This window comes from Mchenga conophoros, linkage group LG20, assembly GCF_057382185.1.
Source record: "Mchenga conophoros isolate Kocher_MC1m ecotype Shallow Benthic linkage group LG20, M_conophoros_male_GT1.1, whole genome shotgun sequence".
Taxonomy (NCBI): Eukaryota; Metazoa; Chordata; class Actinopteri; order Cichliformes; family Cichlidae; genus Mchenga; species Mchenga conophoros.
This window is the reverse complement of record NC_140545.1, coordinates 19,669,289-19,691,311: the sequence shown is the minus strand read 5'-3', so window position 1 is coordinate 19,691,311 and position 22,023 is coordinate 19,669,289. Positions and strand designations below refer to the sequence as shown.

Genomic DNA, 22,023 nt, shown 5'->3' with positions numbered 1-22,023 from the left:
CAAGGTATGAATACTGAATACAACACTGGATGACTGTAGATTACACTGCCGTAACTGGGGTTCAAATTAAGCCCTTACGTTGTTGCATGAATGGACTGGGGAATTAAAGATGATCCATTTAAATCTGTAACTGGATGAATTTCCCAGTTACTAACGTTTGCGAAAGTGACTTATTTCAACAAGCCTGCTTACTAAAACTCCAAAATCCAACATTACAACAACCCAGTTTATTCTACTGGGTAGACACATAAACTGACCTAAATCATGCTAAAACTAATACATTACTGCCTGCAAGAGGAAACAATTCAAACCTTGTAATACCTGGTAAAATTTATTTTTGAGGACACTGAATAAGACATTTCAAGATCTGGGGTTACAGTCATGAGAAAAGATGGCTTAAGCAAACTCTTTAATCATTATGTTTATATTCTTTAATCATAACACTGCACTTTAATCAACATGAACACTGTAAATATGCCACATTTACCCATACACACTAATTCGTATCAGCAGACTGTGGTAAACAGACATAATTATATTATGTTATATTAACATGTTAAACAAAGTTATAAAAGCTCAAAACACAGAAGCTTCTGAAGACAATGTCAAAACCAGAGACAATTATTAGAAACTTTTTAAATCAAGGTACAGCTCTGAACTTACCTTTGAGCTGTAGCAAACACGCTGCAGGGAGCAGCTCTTGTACGTTCTCCACCGTGACAAGCACAGTCTCTGTGTAGACAAAGTCCAACAAGATCTCCATAGTGGATGCCGTGAGCCCCTGAATGTCGACAAAAGATTTTCCCTTTTCTGCAAGCTACAGAGCCACAAGAACACATTTATTTGAAGGATTACTTTCGAGAATCATCCTGCATTTTAGGCAAATGTAACACCACCTTAAGACACCCAGAAAGGCCAACAAAGAAAAAAAAACAGCATAAAAGAGTGCATCAGGAATGTAACTGGGACATCTATTTTTCAAACATTATTACCTCGCTAGTGAACATGGCACAAAAATAGTCACTGCAGGCAGCCAAGACAATCCGGTGAGCTGGAAAATCAGTGTTCTCCACCCTCAGAGTGATGTCGCAGAGTGTGTTGCTCTTGCGAAGTGAGTTCATTGCATTGAGGATAGATTTGGCATGGGAATTGGTCATGATGTCTTTGGGAGCCATGCTGCTTTGAGAATCCCTTACGGATCTCAAACTACTAAATGAATCTGGAAAAAAGACAGTCTATTTTGAAAACATCCTTTGGGAAGAAAGGTATTCCACAGTAAGCATAAAAGCACGCCACAAGGACACATTTTTATATATTGTACAAGCAAGTCATGCAGCTAGTCAGTGTGTGTGTCTGTCAGTAATTTGTCAGTTGGGTTGAACTGCTGGCTATTCACAAGATAAGTTTGTGACACTTTGTGGGAAATGATAACAGATTCACTATTTTACACCCTTTTTACAACATTTTATAAAAAACAAACAAACAAAAAACCCCAACTGCTAATGAAAATGTACATGAAAAAAAAACCATTTTATATTAACTTTTACATTACATAATACTTACTTAATATATATATACTTTGTATTGTGTATTATTTCTACAATGTTTGTTCTTGACAAGGACAAGAAATAGCATAATTTATTCTGCTTATAGGACAGCAATGGAGAGAAAATACTGACTATCATAGAAGCACTATAGTATTTATAGTGCTGCATTTGCCTGACTTCTGGATTTATTTCTTGCAAACAATTACTTGATTTATTAAGGGGGGGGGGGGGGGGGGGGGCTATCCAATTCTACCTGGCCCTGTGTAAAAACGGAATTGTTACCCTTTTTAAATCATGAATTAACTCCAATTAACCACATTTTTTGGAAATCTGAGTTCAATTTCACTTGCCACACTTTGGTCTGATTACTGCCACACCTACTGAATCAAGAAATTACAAGAGTAACCTGCCTGACAAAGTAAAGTAGGCCAAAAGGCCTCAAAAACCATCATATTATGACATGATCAAAACAGTCACTAACGTCCATTTCTAAGGCTTTGGGACTCCAGTGAACCACGGTGAGAGCCACTAACCACAAAGGAAGAAAACTTGGAACAGTGGTGAACATTCACCAGAGTGGAGTAATTTTGGTAGGCTGGCCAAAAGCCCATCCATGACTGATCCAGGAGGTCTTAGGCATGTCTCACATTTGCCAAAGAACATCTAAATAAACCCCAGAACTTTTGAAATAAATAAATAAATAAACACTCTAAAAATACACTAAAGTTGAACCTTTGGAAGGTTTGTGTCCTGTTACATCTGATGTAAGACTAACACAGCATTTCACAAAAAGAACATCATGCCAACAATGAAAAACGGTGGTGGTAGTGTGATGGTCTAGGGCTTCTTGCTGTAATTCATAGAACAATGAATTCTGCTCTCTACCAGAAAATCCTGAAGAACAATGTGAAGTCATCAGTTTGTCCCATGGAGCTCAAGCATAATTAACATGAGTTACGCAGCAGGATCTGAAACACATAAACAAGTCTGCCTCTTAACGGCTCAAAAAAATAAGATTTTGGACCAGCCTACTAAAATTTTGGACTGAAACCAGATTAAGATGCTTTGGCATGATCTTAAACTGGTCGCTCATACTTGACAACCTTCTTATGTGGTTGTATTAAAATCATTCTGCAAAGAAGAGTGGGACAGATTTTCTCCACATGTGAAAGACTCATTCCCAGTTATCACAAAGACTTCATTGCGGTTCATCCTTCCAAGGGTGGTGTAACAAGTTATCAAGGTTGTAGAGGGCAATTACTTTTGTCCACACAGGGCCGGCTAGGTTTGGATATCTTTACGCCATGAATAAATTAAATCATCATTTAAAACTGTCCTTTGTATTACCTCAGATTATATTTGCCTCATTTTAAAAGTTCTTTGAAGATTTCAAAAGTGAAAAAAATAACTCAGAAAGGGGGCAAATACTTTTCTCATCACTCTACTTCTTGTAGAAAGGCTTAAATGATCAGTTATTTCTATGAATAAAAAAAACCATATTTAATAACGCTAGTCAAATAAGAGCAATGTGTGTTTTTTTCTTTCCAGACTTTACATTTTTGGAATATTTTTCCACTACAGTCTTGCAAATACAACTTACCGTTAAAAGATCGGAATACTTTTTCCACCACTGGGAGGCAATAACTATAGCTACACATTAGCTAGCAGCAGCCAACGACAGCTGACGGCTAACGCCAACGCTAACAATAACAACTACGAAAACACAGCAATATAAAGTGAGCTGACGGCCAGAAGAAGACAACACATGGAGCGACACACACACACACAAAACAACTTGTAATAATACCTGTCGCAGCAGTAAAAACGTCTAGCTAAGTTGCTCAGCTAGCTAACGTTAGTAGCACCAAAGTCTCCCTGTCCCAGTTCTTTGCTCCCAGTCGTACTGCCTTTAGCAAAGCCCCTCAACTACAGCTACTCCATGACGACCTCTGCCGGGTCACTCTATGCACCGTGAGGACACATATATCGGAACGGCATCATATTAAATCCCGATGGGATTTTTATCCAGCTATAATATCCCGTTGACTAAACTGCAGCAGGTCACAGTAGCAGCAGCAGAGTAGCGACTCCACAGATTGGACGTAAACAGACCATTACGTGAGTGTACGTGCGCGGTCCCCGAGAAGACCGCCCAGACGCGTTTCGCTCCAGAAACAAGATGCCTTCCGCGCATGCCCGCTGGTCGGTCTCAACTGCCGCTGTAGGAATAGTAAAATAGCCGTCTCAAGCAAACAAAGTGTGAAATCCGGATTTGACGGGGGCTTATAAACCCAAAGTGACACACAGAGAAACGCAGGAGGAATTTTATTTCTTAAAAAAATATATTCTGCTCTCTTTTTTTTGGTCACCCAAGGACGGCAGCTACAGCAGGAGGAGGAGTTAGCGGCGTGTTTCCGCTAAGAGCAGGCCGAGACGGTAATCTATGCCGCCGCACTGAGAATTACAAAACAGCGGCAGACCAGTTGCCAGCTACTGCGCGAAATAGTTTGACTGAAATTTGTTTAATCTTCGGGGACTTTTGGTTGTTCGTATCGGGAGGCTAAACAACGAGAGAGTGAGTGGCAGCTGGACTGTCAGCGATGGAAGCTGAATTTCGGGAAATCGATGAAAACGGCAGCTGGAACGCCATTTATCAGGTAAGAGCTCTTGGCAAATTAAGGTGGAAATAATCAGACCGTAGCTGAAGCTGGTTAGGTCAATGTGTAGCTTACGTACAGTGAGGTGGTAGCTATAGTTTCTCTGGCTATATGAGTGTGTTGGTGTTTAGTTCAGTGCCTGTTCTTCCTGCTCGGAGTTATCCGATGATTGATACGTCTGCTCGGGTATAAAGGCAGCAGCTCAACGCTGACTGACGTCATACTTTTTTGGACGTACTAACTTATTTTTAATGATTTATTCTCAGTTTCGTCCACTATTTCCATTCCGCTGTTAATCGGAGGCTTAAATATAGTTATTATAAATGTTTATAATACATTACATAGGGGTATAACACCTGAAACCGAGTGAAATCATGATACAAACCTCCAAAATATCGTATCGCGGTTTTATCGCTCCCATACCATGATACACATGAGATGTAAAATGCCATAGGTAACAATTCAAATGGAAATGCATCACAATAATGGTAGAAACTTTCTTTTCTGTAAAAACTTTCTAAAGAAGCCACGTTCTAAAGAAGTTTTAGCCTTTCATAAAATAAAATTTAGTAATTTTTGTTGAATGGGGTTTGATTTACTCAAATTTAAATGCATTGTTAAGGGTTTTCAGTGGGGTTAATTTAGAAAAAATACATTACTGACAGAACAAATAACAAAAAAAACAAAAAAAACCCCAACTGAAACCTGCTTTGAGCCAGGAATCCCCCTCTCCCAATATACTATGACATAAAGGATTCATTAGTCTGTTATATGTAACATACAGCTTCTATTTTAATTCTTTAAGACCATATCCTAAAACTTAAAATTAGAAGTACCCCTTTGGAATTTTTTTGTGAACTAGCAAAAGTACTGTTCAAAACATTTACCAACACATTAAATATTTTCTGTACATTGCCTGTACATTGTCTGCCAAACATGTTGAAGGCATTCACTTCCTCATTTATGATATGAAGTGTACTGTTTTTTTTTCTTTCTTTCTGCGTATAAGAAAATTTGACCTGCTACTCGAACTTCATGTAATCACCCCAAAGGCTCGTTTTGAGCCAGGAAATGCTCTTAATGGAGCTTAATTGTTATTCATAATCCAGTCGTGATCAAACAATCAGACCTGTTGTGGACTTTGGTTTTCTCCCTCGTGTCTTGTTATTCATCCCTGCTGAAGAAAATTGAATAAACTGAAACAGTGGAACGTGAGGTTATGGACTATGATTGGTCAGTGAGTCAAATCTCAATCATCTCTCTATTATTTACAAACATTATGCAGTGGCTGAAGTTAAAACCGTGTTGTTGTTGTTTTTTCACATGGAATCTTCTTTAACTGTTACATAATTCAAATAAAATAGAAAAAAAAAATCCAGTAGGCAGGGCTTTGGATTATAAAGCCAGACCAGGTGATGGTCCCTACAAGCCCATAGCTTCCATAACGGGATGTTTGTGGGTCCAGATGGGCGAAAGGCTGTAATAGCCTTCTTGGGAAACCGTTAACGCAGCCTAAGGTGATCCACAGAGAGCTGAAGCTGACAGCAAACTGTTCAGCATTGCCAAAAGCAGATAGGGTGACAGGCCCTAAGTGATCTAAAGTTGGAAACGGCTGCAGTCAACCATTAAAAATCCTTCCACAGGTTCCCCTACCTATGCCTTGAAACTTTTTCTCTCACTCTTTAGCTCTCTTGCAGTTATACTGCCTGCAGCTGAACTAAACAGCGTGTTTAAACATTTTAGGAAGAGGTGAAAGCAGAAGAGGTGGGCTTGGAACATATATATCATAAAACAATAAAAACAATGAAAATGAATGTTGTTTCTTGTTTTCATAATAGTTGGAAATGAGAATTGACATTTAAATTAAAATTTCATTAGCCACCCTAAGAAAGGGTAGTCTAAATACAAGCTTTTGACAGTGTTCGTATTGAGGCAAATATAATCCTGATTATTATTGAAATAGCTAGAGGAAATTGTAAAAGGGTCATCAGCGAATGTCATCATTATTTGTTTGTTTGTCTTAAAGAATACAGCAGTCACACTCAGAGCTTTTTAATGTGGAGTGGATGTTTCTTTTGTTTTTTTTTAACAAAACAAAACAGAAAAAAAAAACCCTGCGAAAACACCAAAACTCTGCTTTAATGCTTGTTTTCCTCCTTTTATTCTGTTACAGGAGATTCGGCAGCAGTCGAGTGAATTCCCTTGTAAGGTTGCCAAATCACCTGAAAACAAGACTCGGAATCGATACAGAGACGTTAGCCCGTGTAAGTTTGTCTTTGCTTGCCTCAGTGTGCTGGACTGCAGAGTCTGAAATACTTAAATATTCCCACAACTCTCAAGGTGTTGTAGCCACTAAAATTACATTTAGGACCTCATTATATACTCATATACTGGTTTCATTTATCTAGGGCAGATATTTGAAAATGTTTTCATGTAATTAACTAGGGTTTTCAGTGATTTTAAGCATCACGGTTATGCCAGGTATTTATACCAAACCTGCTGTAAAAGGGATACATTACCTAAAACTTCACCTGCCTCTTAAAGCTAGCACCATGCAGACAGAGGTTGGTCACAGGGATACAGTATTTGGGTAACTGCAGTAGAAACGTTGTCTAAATGCCCCTGAAAGTAGCAGATTTGTTTGTGTCCTGCCTGCCAGCTCTGGTTGCTCAGTTATCAAACCACATGTGCTTCAGGATATCTCTGAATCTTGCTCTGCCTCTGTGAACTGTGGTTCATTGCAAAACATTAAAGTGAGTAAGTAGAAGTGGAAAATTACAATAAAATCAAACACTGTTATGTTTTAAAAAACAACATGCTCACATTTTCACACAGCTTTCTACTATCTTTGCCACACCAAAGGGGTTATTCGTGTAAGAAACTATGAAAAGTTGTGGACTGGCAAATGTCATGTCATGGTAGGAACCTTTTTCTGATTCAAAATATCACAAAGGCACATATAAATATACAGCTGGGGTGATAATGCAACCTCATTTGAATACTTGAAGGTTAAGTGAATGCCACTGTGGGTCTCTTTGCTTGGTACTCTACCCGCAGTGTTGAAGGGTCTATAATCTCCTATTTATGTTTAAACATCTGTGGTGAAGTCACAGCATTATGCAGCATTATATAAATACCTAAGCTGGCTGGAGTTTCAGTAGGTACAAGAACTGTAATATCAGTTTGAAGTTAAGTGAAGGTAGTGTTGCGCAATAGAAACAGCCTTGCATCACTCTGACTGGCGTAGTGTTTCCAGCTAATTTATTACTGAGTGTCTCAAAAACAGCTACACAGGGTAAGATCAGGGAAAGGGGAAATTAAGTTGTTTTTTTTTCCCAGCAATGCTTTTAGTATCATTTATTTTTTAAGCGTTGAAATAAATGGTGAAATAAAAAGCAAACACAGAAACAAAAAAGAGAGGAAATAGAGGAAATGCTTATCTTATTAATATTAGAGCAGGGCGATATGGCCAAAAATATTTATCACGATATATATTTGAAAATTTGCGATAACGATATAACCGACGATATAATTGATGCGAGACAAAATACAACTCCACAACATTACTAGTGCAAAAAGACAACCTTCCATTTATTTTCACATAAACAAGAAGCTGGTTTTTATGTACATTAAAGCTTTATAAAAATTTAACAGTGCAAATGCAAATTCCTTGCTGAAAGTTTAACCAAAAGGCATTTCCAGTAGAAATGGGCTGACATATCCTGAGCATAACCATGTATAATATCCACTGAAGTTAAAAAGAGGTGCTTTGCAACATTAAACTGCAGTGTGCAGTATGCATTTTTCGGACCATAAGGTGCACGGGATTATAAGGCACATTAAGCGAAACAAAGCAGTCAGATAAATCAAACTTTATTAAACTCATTCTTCTTGCTTCCTCCACTTCTGTACCATTGATTCATTAATGTTGAATTCTCTGGCAGCTGCTCTATTCCCATGTTGTTGCAGTATATTAATGACTAACCTCGCATTGTGGATGGATTATCTCAGTTGTTCTCCTGACTGAAGTTTGGTCCGTTTACAGCATCCTGCCATGCGATTGCATTTGTCTCTAACCATGAAGAACCTTCACGTTAACTTTTATAAGTGGAAAAGTGTTAGTGTTCGTCCTCCAGCTTCACTGTTTATGTTATGCTAACATAGCTGTGTCGCTAGCGATCACGTAGCACATCATTATATACCAGCTAGCCCAACTTCAGTAACCCTACAAACATCACTGCTGTTTAGTTTCCTGTCTTCATTTATGTTGGAAGTGATAGCAGAGCTGTACGTTTGATTTTTTTCAGAAATCTCTCAGTTAGAACATGCAATATCATGCTTAGGTAACTAGCGAAACTAGCGAGCTAACTTCCGCTAGCTTCCTGCTAACTTCTAACTCCGTTAAATGTAATAACTTTTGTTTTCATGAATGCCTGGAAGTTAAACTTTATAGTTACACCTGGTAAAGCAGCAATGCTGATCGTTTTATTAAAGATGAAAGAATTTAGACAGTTTTTAACTCTAAGTGATGCTGCAGTGTTGTTTGACCTGAAGTATACGGAGTTTAGGACCCAGATTACTCCCAGATTTAAGAGCATCTTAGTCCAACAAATATGACAATAACAACGGCCGCTTGCATGTTCTGCAAAAAAATGTGCTTTGTTGTGTATCTGACGGACAAACACCAAACCAGTTCCACATCACGGAAGTTGCACCATTTTTACAAACCAATTCTGGTTCATCTGTTTCACTCAACAATTGGCCATGTGCGTATGAAAACAAAGGCACCGCGCATGCGCGTTTTACTCCCATTCTATCGCGATATTTCATTTTCCTATCGTTGCCTAACATTATACCGGTATTACCGTGAACGGTATAATATGGCCCAGCCCTAATTAATATATGGTTATCCATAGTCACACAGCTCCTATTTGTTTGTATTTTACATAAAAAGTGAGTGTATATACTGATGCACAATTCATTCATAAATATTAACAGAAATTTTTTTTTTTTCTGAATTGAGGATATAGCTTAAAAATCTTAAAGGAGCCACTGTTTTTTGTGAGCTTGATTTCATTAGCAGTGTTGCCCTCATTGGGACTTACTGGTGTCTTTGACCAAAATTTTGGTACTGTTACAAGCTGTGTGCTGGATATTGTGCTGTTACTTCAGGATATAAATCTGTGTATCTAAAATATATTCTTACTGGCAGTTTGGTGACCATACACAATGTTAAAGGTGCATGTGGATAAAAGCTGAATTTTGAAGCTTTAAAGTTAGAGTTTTGCCACCATCATAATGCTATGATGATTTTTGGGGAGCCAGAGTTGACCTTATATGGATGAAAGGGTGAAGGGCTGAGGTTACAGGTACAGTTTTTTTTTTTGTTTTTTTGTTTTTTTTTTTAGCAGAATCAATGAACTGTTAATTAATACAGTAGCAGTAAACACTCACCAAAAAGGAGCACAAACTTTGTGACTAGTTTGTATCACACATTAGTTATTAGTCAAATGATCTCCATTTAAAAAAGCTCAGTGACTGCAGTTAGTGGAGGCGTACATCAGCTACATGTAAATACACTTGTCAATCAATGCAATGACTAAGCTAACTCAATAACTCACTTATCTAAGTGAATGAGTTTCCTCTTTTTTTTTTTCTACACCAAGTTGTAAATATATATTTTAATGCTGTAAATTTGGGTGTTTTAACAGGGGAGTCTTGTGGGAATTATTTGCTTTTAGAGTCAACCTCAGGTGGTCTCTAGAGGATCTGCAGTTTTTGCCACTTCTTTGTTTTCAGCTCTGGAAGTTTCCCTCTTGCTGCTGACTCAAAGAACACAAAGATACCAATTTTTTTCCAATATGTATTTTTTTGATCATCAATGTCTTTGTTTGTTTGTTTTGTTTTCTTGCTTGTTTGTTTTCATTTTCTATAACAGTTTGGCATTTAAAATGGGTCTAGTGCACTTCCTCTCGTGATTATCTTCTCACAGGTCACGCTGACCTCTTCTCAAAATCTTTTTACTGCTGGAGACTTTGCAACAACTGAAAGCCTCATGTCAGCTTCAGCAGATAGTCAGGTTGTGATGAACTTTCTACAAACATCCTGAACTAACAGCTGAACACCAGAGTTTCCTCTTTTTCACACTCAATAAGCCATGCAAAATTTTTTTTCTCAGACCAAGTTGCAAATAGTTACCGTAAATACCAACAAGGGTTTTCTTATTCCCCTTTACCAGATATGAAAATGAGGAACCTGAAAGTTTTTTATACTGCTAACCTTTTACCTAAAAGGTTATTTCACTGGAAATCGTAAATAGCTAATCTCACAATAGTAAACATCTTTAGTTTGTATGAAGATGCTTGTTAAGTGTTCCCTACAGCTGTTTTGGTTTGAGAACTGCATTTTTAGTCCCTGGTGGGTTGTGGCATTTAAAAAAAAAAAAAAAAAAAAAAAAAAAGTTCATATGCATATTTTCATATTTCTTTTTTGTTTTTTCTCTTCTCAGTTGATCACAGCAGAATACGTCTGCAGTTAGGTACAAATGACTACATTAATGCCAGCCTAATAACAGTAGAAGAGGCACGGAGGAACTATATCCTTACTCAGGTAAGTGTAGAAAAGATTCAGCACTGAAAATTCATTATTTCCTCTAATTCAGAGAGACAATGACAGAAAAATCCAAACTTTTAAGTCAGTATTTTCTGATTGTATAAGATAATATAGTTTCCTGGTTGGCCTAATGACCATAATATCTTGTATTTTATAGTTACGCCTTATTTTAGGTCCTTGTCTGCAGCATTTTTAAAATGAATATGAGTTATTAGTTTGTTAGGCACACAGAGCTAAAGACGAGGCCACTCTAATGCAATAACTCAGCATGAAGTCCTCCCTTTATGAAGGTCATAATTCTTAGTTTCTGCTGACACCGTTTTCTTGAGGTTTTTATTTGGCTTTTATGATAAATTTAGAATCCTTTTGTTTGTTGTGCTTTTAAACGATGAAGGGGTTTCTTTTCATTCCACCCTCATTCTAACCTCAGTCGAGGTTTATCATGTTTTATCACTTTTAAGTCATCCTCAGCATCAATGAGTTGACCTTCTGGTTAGAGTGACACTGGGAAAACACTTTGACATTAGGGCTCGTTATACTTGCTGAGATGAAGTCACAATTGCAGGCACAAGTGCTGCTTTGGTCTTCATTCAACTTGTCCTGTGCCTCAGGTTTTTGTTTTTTATCCTGCTGCTGTTGGGTTCAGCCAAGTGGACATGAATATACCATTGTGTTGTTCTGCTGTTTATGTGGCTCCAAGTCAAAGAGGCAGCAATGTCAGCAGACGCTCTTCTGGGCAAAAACTGAGGTATTGCCAACCAAGGGATACAATCTTTAAAAGGTGTCCTGGGTTTGCTGGGGCTTCTTCACCCTGGAGGACCTTCCTGAAACAACTCACCTATGAGGTGCCAGGAGAACTCCTGGTCAGTTGCCTGAGGAGCACTGGCTCTACCCTGAGCCCCTCCTGCATAGCCACTCTCTTTATACTGTCTCTGAGGCTGAGCCCAGACATCCTTTAGAGCTTTGACTTTCTGCCTTTTTGATCTACTACCCACAGGTCGTAACCATAGAGAGAGAAACAAAGCTCATTGAAGATTGATTTAAAAAAAAAAAACCCACATAAAGTTAAATCAGTTGCCAAAAGCATTTAAAATGTCTTTATTCCTTCTCGCACTGAGAAAGCAAAACTTTTAAAGCACTTTGTGAAGCAAATATTGTCAGTTATTTACTAACAATACCAATATATTAAGCTGGTAAATGCTCCACATTTCATAGTGCACACATTGGAAATGGGCAAATGTAAAGACCCAAAGTGTCCAAGTCAAAGCACAGGGCAAAGCTTGGGGATGATCCCTGCTGGTACTAATGCCGGACAGACAATGAACTGGTGACAAGGCAGAAGGAACTGAGCAGGAACTGGGACTGAACTGATCTGCAGCTGGCATCTTTGAGCTGATAATGGAGGGTAGCTTCGGTGGCTTTGGGTCAAAGCTGATTTGGCAACATTCAAAGAAGTGTATTAGACAGGAGTGATCATGTTTCCTCTCCCAGCCATGCAATTACAACAAAACTGTATTACAAGACAGTTTGTTTGCAATACACAGAGCTTATACAATGTTATGTATTTACAAACAGCACTCAAAATTGCGTCTATATTTCCAGGCTATTTTTAGGAGTTTATAATGTAGATTAGATCAGTTTTTGATCCAAAGAAGTTACGCAAAGGATAAACATACTGCAGTCTCCCTCTGTAGGAAATTTCAGGGCAAGAGTGTTTATGCTGAAGACCAAATGTCTTAAAAATAAATGAATAAATAATAATAATCAGATGCCTTGGAAAGCTCTTTAAATAGATACTGTTTTATTGTGTTCTGTTACACTAAAAATATTATTTCCTGCCTTTTATATAACAAATGTGCTGTACTTCCTTTTTAGGGACCCCTACCAAGTACATGTGGCCATTTCTGGGAAATGGTGTGGGAGCAGAGGACCCGTGGTGTAGTGATGCTGAACCGGGTCATAGAGAAAGGCTCTGTAAGCAGCTGTTTGAGTCCTCACAATGTTTTAGTATCGTCATACCTTGTTTACCTTTGAACCTCACTGCTGTCCGTTACCCAGCGTGTAATGTGTACCTTCATGTCATTTTAGATTAAGTGTGCCCAGTACTGGCCAGAGAGAGAGGAGAGAGATGCCATCTTCGAAGACACCAATTTCAAGCTCACCCTTGTCTCTGAAGACATCAAATCTTATTACACCGTCCGTCAGCTGGAGTTGGAAAATCTGTGTGTAAGTTGTCTTCCTGCTGAGTTTGGTTGTAAAACTGTAGGGTTGGGTAAAAACACACCAGTGTAAAGAAAAGGGATGAAGTGAAAATGAGAAAACTTTAAAAAAGTGAAAACTTTGTAAACATAGATTTTAATTTAAAGGAACAATTTTCATACTCAAGATCATTAGTGGAAAAAAAAAGAAAGAAGAAGAAGTCAAGCCTGACGGTGAAGTGGAAATGAAGAATCAGGCCAGAGTTAACAAAAAAACGGCAAATTCACAGGGCTTGTCTTTATATACCCCCTGTAGTGGATTTGATCACTAGATTTACTGTACTAGTTTTTTTTTTGTTGTTGTTGTTGTTTTTAGGCAATTGTAGGCGCTATAAATATTTGAAACTGTGAGAAATGGTCTACTTTCTAATGAGCTGCTTTTGCTTTTGCTTCTAGTCCTCTGTTGTTGTTGTTGTTTTTCTCTGTGAGGGTCTTTTACTGTGTAGCCTCTGTTTTTATTTTTCCTCCACTGGTTACTGTTCTGTGTAAGACTCAAGAACTGACAGCAACAAATGACATACACTTCCTTTTTGGCTCTCCAGCGAGTCTCTATTTCACACTTGGTGAAACAGCACTTCATCTTTGATGCTGGCTTAATTGTCACATCTACTAACGTGTGGTGCCAACATGCTAATGATTAAAAGGAGTGTCTGTTTATTCACAGATTAAAAAAAAAAAAAAAAACATGAACGTCATGCTTGTGATAATTTATAAAAGAGGAATTTGCACCACATGGTATTCTACCCTACATCCAGGTTTAGTTTGGAATCAGCACTTTGTTTTGAGTTTTTCATTTCTCCTACATGTTTTCTCTCCAATCTTTCTCTGCAGACTCAAGAGACTCGTGAGATTCTGCATTTTCACTACACGACCTGGCCCGACTTTGGGGTGCCGGAGTCTCCTGCATCTTTCCTCAACTTCCTGTTCAAGGTGCGAGAGTCGGGCTGTCTGAATTCAGACCAGGGACCAGTGGTGGTGCACTGCAGTGCTGGAATTGGGCGCTCTGGAACCTTTTGCCTCGTGGACACCTGCCTCTTGTTGGTGTGTACAAACTCTGTTCTTAGGAAGTTATGATAATAACAAATTTAATCTCCTAGGAGACTGACATTTGCACAGGAAATTAACGCAACCTTTTCTTGAGAAGCTGTAGTGCTAGAACAACACTTGATTTTCAGATGAAATGTGCTAAGATAATGGGAATCCATTAGAACAAATTAGTTGTCTAAGCTGTCTTGTTGAAACACCTGGTTAGAAATTGGACATATGGTTAGGTTGTGTTAAAAAAAAAACTATTTAAAGTTGTTAGTTTGCCCAATTACTTTTTTAGATTCTAAAAATGGGAAACTGTATCAAAATGTCTAATTCCTAAAAAGTCAATTTAATAAGAGTATTGCATTAATGTTGAATTAAAGCTGAAAGTTTGAACTTCAGTAATATATTGACTGAAATCCACTGTTGTGCAGAAAAAAAAAGTGTCATTGTCCAAATTCGTGCAGACCTTACTGCAGACCTCACTTTTAGAACCACATCAGCAGCCCAGTTTAATTTTTTTTTTTAATCATTTAAGAAGTTTTATAAAGGTTAGAAGCTTTTTATTCCAGGGAGATGCTGAAAAAACCATCCACGCGTTTATTTCTACCTGGCTGGTTGTACTGAAACTCTGCTCAGAGGAATCTTTGAAAAGAAAGGAAAAAAAAAATCAGTTACTGAATGCAGCTGTATTTAAAAAAACAAAAATAAATAAATAAAATATAGAACACCTGCACTGAGGTCGTTACATTGGCTTTTAGTTGGTTGAAGAGGTGATTTCTTTTTCTTTTTTTCTTCTTTTTTTTTTTTTCAAAGGCCACCCTCAGGTTAAGTATTTCAAGCTGCTAGAACAGCCTGCTGAATCTTATTAGGTGTGCTCCAGTATTAGTATTTATAAACATATTTTCAAAATTCCTGTGTTTACCTGCCTTTCAGTCTAGGTCCTGATCTTGAAATTAGGAGCATTTTGCTTCTATTTATAGTTTTTCTATTGTTTTCAAGTGATTAGTCTTTTAATTTTACAGTTTTTTGTTATTTTAAAGAAGTATATTTTGTTGGTGATAGCTGCTCTTATTTATTCGTGTGCCTAAATCTATTGGCTTAAGTTGTCTTTACAGTTTAGTGGCTGAAACCTCTGGTAGCTCACTCATTGTTCTCAAGTACAAGCACATACAGTTTTGTTTATTTATTTATTTTCTTGCTAGTGTGACAGAAGTCAGTACGCTCTTGCACACCTTACAGAGGACGTCAGAAACGTCTGTATTGAATGTTTTTGCTGCTGTGTGTAGATGTCCCTACGTAAAGACCCGTCTTCAGTTCGTATTCGCGATGTGCTGCTGGAGATGCGACGCTATCGAACGGGCTTGATTCAGACTGCAGATCAGCTTCGGTTCTCCTACCTGGCTATAATTGAAGGTGCCAAGTACATCAAGGGAGATACTTCCGTGCAGGCAAGTCCCTCCTCTCGTTTCTGCTCTGTCCTCTTAATGCACAAATTTTACTTGGTTTGTCTGTTTTTCATTAAATGCTATACCAATATCCACCTTTTATATTTTTATGTTTGGAGGGCTATGAGAGTAACTTTACCTGCTTCAGAATTTAAGTTATTGTTTTATTGTTGTTGTTGTTTTTTAATGTTATACTGGACCTTAGTCCAAAGCTTCAGTTTATCTGCTCTCTGAAACAAACTGTTTTAGTTTCTTGCTCCCCTTAATCCATCTTTCATTTGATTAGCTGTCACTGGTAAAGCGTATCGCGGTGGAGCTATCCAGTCTTTAAGTCTGACGTCATTAGCCGTGCCAGAGCCCAAACTCTGCTGCAGGTCCCTAAGTCCAGCGATCACTGCGGCATCACTGAGAGTTAAAAACTGTCTAAATCCGTTCATCTTTATTAAAATGATCAGCGTTGTTGCTCTACCAGGTGTAACGATTAAGTTTAACTTCCAGGCATCCATGAAAACTGAATTTATGAAATTTAATGGAGTTCTAAGTTATCAGGAAGTTAGCTCGCTAGTTTGCATCTAAATATAATATACCATGTTCTGACTGAGAGATTTATGAAACAATTGAAGACAGGAAAGTAAACAGCAGTGACGTTTGTAGGGTTACTGAAGTTTGGCTTGATGGTTTGATGTGCTATGTGATCACTAGCGACACAGCTATGTTAGCATAATATAAACAGTGAAGCTGGAGGATGAACGCTAACTTTTTTCCACTCAAAAGTTAACGTGAGGGTTCCCGAAGGTCCGGGACAAATGCAATCACATGGCAGGATGCTGTAAACGGACTGAACTTCAGTCGGGAGAACAACTGAGATAATCCATCACACAATACGATCACTGACTGTTTTTAGGGGCTTGTTGAGATTAAATAAAACAAGATACAAAGCATTAGAATATGTAAAAAACACAAAAGCCTTATTAAACGCACAGTAGTTTGGGGCTGGAAGCAGGATTCATCACGTCATCACTTAAAGACCGGATTCCCACTGAGATGACCATACAAGTATATCCCCTCATTGTACCAGTGTGTACGCTCACTGACAACATCTTTAGGTACATCTGTTCACCCACTTCTTAACAAAAATATCTAATCAGCCGATCAAATGGCAGCAATTTGATGCATTTAGGCATGTAGACATGGCCGAGGCGACCTGCTGAGGTTTAAGCTGAGAATCAGAATGTGCAGAAAGGTGGTTTTAAATTACTTTGAATGTTGTTCGTCTAAATATTTCAGAAACTTTTGATCCACTGGGATTTTTCCACACAATCATCTGTGGTTGCTGTCATCTCCGTATGGAGAAATAATTCCAGAAAGTTGTCAAATCTATGCCATGAAGAATCAAGGCATTTCTGAAGGCACAAGAGGTCCTTCCTAGCAAGGTGTTTCTAACAAAGTGGATAGAGTGAGAAAATGGATTATAGGTCATCTTTAACATCATAAAGCAAATGTCTTGATGCATGCTCAATCATCCAGGTAAGTAAATCCCAAAAGGTTGATTCTGTCAATCGCTACAACACAGAGCAAACACCATCCCCACAGACAGAGCGGCCAGAGAAGCAGAAGAACATCACTTCAGGAAGGCTCTGAGTAAATGTGGTTATCCCAGCTGGACATTTGTCAAAGGTGCAAAGGCGCCTAAAGAAAGCTCCAGCTGATCCAGGAGAGAAGGACAACTGCTGCCTAAGCAAAAACCCTTAGTGATCCCTTATGTGTCAGGAGTATCGGAACAGTTGAGACGCATTTTTTTCTAAACACTGCGTCTCCATGGCTTCAACTCCAAAACACACTGCGCCAAAAATTGGCCCAGCCCAAGGATCGGGTCCCCCGACACAAACGGAGTAATGTAGTGTACACTGTTAAGTGCCAGGAGGATTGCCATGATTTATACATAGGGGAATCCAACTAACCTCTGGCAAAGTGGATGGCACAACACAGAAGAGCTACCTCGTCAGGCCAGGACTCTGCAGTCTATTTCCACCTACAGGCCAGTGGACACTCTTTCAATGATCAGGATGTACACATCCTGGTCTGGGAGGAGCGTGGAGTCAAGGAGGCCATTTAAATAAGACGTCCAGATGAACAGAATCAACCCTTTGACATAAAGCACATAAACATCCTAAGAGTGAATGTTAGAAATCACTACTTGGTCGTGTGTGTGTGTGTGGGTGGTTCATTTGACTTGGAGTTCAAAGCCTGTGTCTGTTTTTTATAAACGGGTTTTGTTTTGTCAGTTATGAGAAACCATAAAAATAAATGCACTGAGTTTAATGTTCTCATTTAACTGGTAATAAGAAACATAATAATAATAATAATTAAGAAGCATACTGTGATTAGACTGATATAATATAATAAATATAAAGGAACATGCACAATATAATGAAGGTAAACTGGAGTCTCTGTTGATGAAAGGTCCCCTCTAAAAAAATAAACAAAACCAAAACATGCTGCAATATCTATCGATTTGAAATCTATTATTTTAGCTATTTTTATTTTTTTCCCCTCTTCAAGGAGTCATGGAGAGCGCAGTCCAACGAGGAAGATGATCCTCCCGAGTTCACCCCTCCTCCTCCTCTTCCTCCTCCCAGAGACCCTCAGAATGGCAAAGCAGAGCCGTCCTTTTTCCCTGAAGAGATCATCCGAGCAACAGAGACCTACAGTCTGGGGTAATCATCCAGATCACGTTTTGTTTGAGTTTATCTAATATTGTTAGGAAAACAGGATCGTGTGTCAGTGTTGATTCTAAAGCTCATAGCTCCGTGGAGCAGAAAGGCCAGGAAACATAATTAAATAGAGTGCAGTTTGAAATATGAGGTGTTGAATTCCTAAAATTAAATACACGGCTTTTAAGTATTTAACAGACACTACAGAAAGCTCTCTGTTGATTCGTGATCGACTTGCTCCATCCGAGGGAAGCATTTCACCAGTGGGTGTGTTAAGATGCCACAGGAGTGTGCTGATGCTTACAGGGCCTACAGCCTACGTACAACCTTGCAGATTGTTGTCTAGCTGTAGCTGTTTACTCTCAGCAGGGGGCAGTGTCACAAACAACTGCTCTGTGGACTACTCTCTAACAAAGGGTTTTAAAACCAATGAAAATTGTCCAGTGCAGCCTCCGTTTGTGCTTTTCATGCCACCCTTTTATCACTTGTTTTATTTGGCCCTTCTCGCTCTATGATGTTAACTCTTCCTGTTCAGGCCTACTTATCAATCAATAAGCATGCGACCTATGCACACCATCATCCCTGTACACCTACTTTTTTTTTTTTTTTTTTGGTTGTTGTTGTTTTTACACAAGCACATCTGTGTAGGTTGCATACCCAAAATCCTTCACACTGCATTTCCAACTGTGCAAAAACTCTGTATCATGAATCAAGATTAGTCTTGATACTTGATATCTTGGTTAAATAAATTTTACCCAGGCTCAGTGCACCATCTTGTGGCACATGTGGTATTACAGAAAGGTACAGCGTGGCCCTTTTTCACGTAGAGTTAAAAATGATATCTTTTCAATACAATACTTTGTGAATACAAGGTCACAGTGATTATTTCTTCACATTCTGTTGTGAATTTGTAACTTTGAAAAGGTTTCGTAAACATTTTAAATACATAAATTTAGAATAAGTACCACTAATCAAAAGGATGTTTTGCTCACAGTGATTCTTTGTACATATGCTGACCTCATTACTCGAAATTTCATTCATATTTGAAAAGAATGAAATCCTTATGCCCCACGTAACTGATTGGACTTTATGAGGTCAAAAAAAGGTAAAGTTAGTACGTTGTTGTGTTTTTGTTTGTTTGTTGTTTTTGTGTTTGTTCTTTTCTCTCAAAAACTAATCTTCCAATTTCAGCTAGCAAGGAAGTCCATGTTTCTGTGGAAAAAAAAAGAAGTAAAAAAAAAAAAAAAAAAATTATTTTCTCATCTGAACCTTCGTTGTTTCTCATTCAGCTCCTCAGAAAAAGTTCGAAAAAGGATGCCAGCTGCTGACTCCCAGCCTGCTGCTGACCTCCAGCACGCTCGTGACGGTGTTGCTCAGTCCGACGGCCATTTGGAGATCCACGATGATACCTCCTTTCCGAACAAATCTGAGCAGCAGCCAAAGGAAAACTCTCCCATGCCGGGGACTTGGTCCCCACTACTAACCAAAGTGTGCCTGTGCACAGCGCTGGCTCTCAGTGCTTTCGCCTGCTATCGAGCCTATTTCCACTGATGCCCTTCTTCCCCGTCTCTCCACTGACGTTGCAAAGTGGACAAGGCTGACCAATCAGCCCGCTTTGACTCTGCTAGGGGGTGGATTGTTTGGTCTTCAGCAGATTCACTTCCACTGGTTTTAATTTTATAAATGCCGTGCGAGTGGTTGGCTGGCTGCCGACCTTATGACCTACCCAAACTTTCTTTCTGTGTGTCATCTTGGATGCTCAGGGCCTCAGTTTTTCAGGTGTCACATCCCAAATAATGTGTGCTGGCTTAAACGCAGACTCAGAGGGCTCTGCTGGTCTGTGAATCAGGATGAATGACCTATCAGCCCATTTTTTGTCATGAGTCTCTTCTCTTATTTACCAAACGACACGTGAATGTGTTCTTCCATGTTATTAGTAAATCATGAGCCCGTTAGGATTTTGCTTTCTTTTCTTTCTTCTTTTGGTTAAACAAACAGATCAGAAATCATAGAACCAGATTTATGACCAGCCTGTCTGAAAATATGCCAGTGTGGGAGAAACCTTATTTGTTTTGTTTGTTTGTTCCTTTGCTGTTGGTCAACATGGATCCCAAGAGTAAAATGAAATCCAGAGCATGTTGGGGTGGGCCTTGAATTGTTATGTGACTCCACTAATAGCCTGCAGGTTGAGTACATACAATATATGTGTTTGTGTGTATATGTACATTTGTGTGAGTGGTAGTTTTTAAATTCTACCCGGTGAAAAATATTAATATAACATTTACAGGACATCAAATGTGAGATGTAGACCGGGTTCTCTCCTGGTATGTGACTCTTTTTTTTTTCTCTCTCTCCGTGGTAGCCCAAAAGTGACACAGGAGGAGGGGAAAAAACAACAACAACAAAAAAACAAGGTAGAGTGACGTGTCTCACTCTGTATTTGTAACGTCTGAGTGATTTCAACAGCTTGAGAACTTTTAGAAGGTTATAAACATTGGGCTTTAGTTCTAGTATCGCTCACAGTGGATAAAATGCGTAACATAACCGAAACAGAGTTGATTCACATTGTAAAATAAGTGAATGTGTGTTCAGTTGGTGGAGTGCCAGCTTAAAGACCGGAGATGCAAAGTAGCCAACGTCCATCTCTTTTCTCCAGCAATACAAATACTCAGCAATGTGTCGCCCTTTACTAACTCTCGAGTTTGAACGGGGAACCAGGGACTTTGAACAAACCAAAAATCAAACACCAGCACAGGGATGAAAATAATACACTGTAGTGATGATCCATTGTATCTTGTCGTGGCCCTGAGCTGGCGATATTGTTTTGTATGATTATTATTTCTTTTAGCATGCTGCATTTGTGAATCAAAAGGTTTATCCTAAGAAGAGATTAGTTAAGCTGCTAGCGTTCGTTTACCTTTGGGACTCGATAGCTGTACCTTTCTTTAGAATGTATAATTCTGTATTAGATACAGCATACAACAGAAGTGAGTATACCCCTGCGAACTTTTTTTAATGTTAAATTTGTTATTATTACTTTACTATTAGTTTGAATGCCGTTAGAGTTGTTACGTTACAAAACAAAAGACGCTTCATAGTAGAAACTCTGTGCAAAAGAAGTAAGCACACCTTTGACACATACCCGACACAGTCGCATCCGAATGCTTGGTTTTTGGGCTCTGGTGCGTATGTGGGGGAAAGGACATTAGCTGTGTTGTGATTTCTGCTACATTTCTGTGTGAAATGATCACTTGGAGAGAAATCAACAGGTGGTCTGTTCTCTTGTGTCGCTGCTCGTGAAGTGAAAGTTGGGCCGAGTCTAGAAAGGGTAAGGTGACCGTGACGAGCAAGGAAGATTCCAGTGGATGTTTATCCGATTGAACATTAAACGACCTTTAACCTGACAGTTCTCTATTTGCTGCTCAGTCACATTTTAATTGGTTACCGTTGCACTGAGTTTTTCATTTGCGGTGCTTTAACTATAGCTGGTTTTGTCTCTTTCACATGAGCTGACATTTAGGTGATATTAAAGAGTGGTGTACTCATTTCTTTTTATACTGTACATATATTTTAAATCAGGTTTCAGTGTGCTGAGTTGGGGGTTTTTTTCTGCTTTAGCGAGGGATTAAATCTCAGCACCTGTGCAGCCGTTGCACCAGGTTTTCCCGTTTTTTCTATTCTTATGCTGAGCTCAAAAACATGTATTTTTTTATTTACATTTGTTATTTTCCTTTTTAAATAAAAGAGAAAAAAAAGCA

At 38.7% G+C, this 22,023-nt stretch overlaps 2 protein-coding genes across 2 annotated transcripts in view; one reads left to right on the top strand and one right to left on the bottom strand.

Moving 5' to 3' along the window:
• Positions 1 to 3,714, bottom strand: part of klhl12 (kelch-like family member 12) — a 16,933-nt gene extending 13,219 nt beyond the window's left edge. Inside the window, exons 1-3 of the mRNA XM_085260954.1 lie at positions 3,148 to 3,714; positions 993 to 1,219; positions 664 to 817 (exon numbers count right to left, since the gene is read on the bottom strand). Coding sequence (XP_085117080.1) covers positions 664 to 817; positions 993 to 1,219; positions 3,148 to 3,205 — 439 coding nt within the window. The 5' untranslated portion in view covers positions 3,206 to 3,714. The remainder of the gene's footprint in view (positions 1 to 663; positions 818 to 992; positions 1,220 to 3,147) is intronic.
• ptpn1 (protein tyrosine phosphatase non-receptor type 1) lies at positions 3,711 to 22,023 on the top strand. Its single transcript, XM_085260955.1, has 9 exons — positions 3,711 to 4,204; positions 6,378 to 6,468; positions 10,713 to 10,813; positions 12,692 to 12,790; positions 12,905 to 13,042; positions 13,906 to 14,115; positions 15,393 to 15,554; positions 18,114 to 18,268; positions 19,555 to 22,023. Exons 1-9 carry the CDS (start codon positions 4,148 to 4,150, stop codon positions 19,814 to 19,816), a joined length of 1,275 nt encoding a protein of 424 aa, XP_085117081.1. The 5' UTR covers positions 3,711 to 4,147; the 3' UTR covers positions 19,817 to 22,023.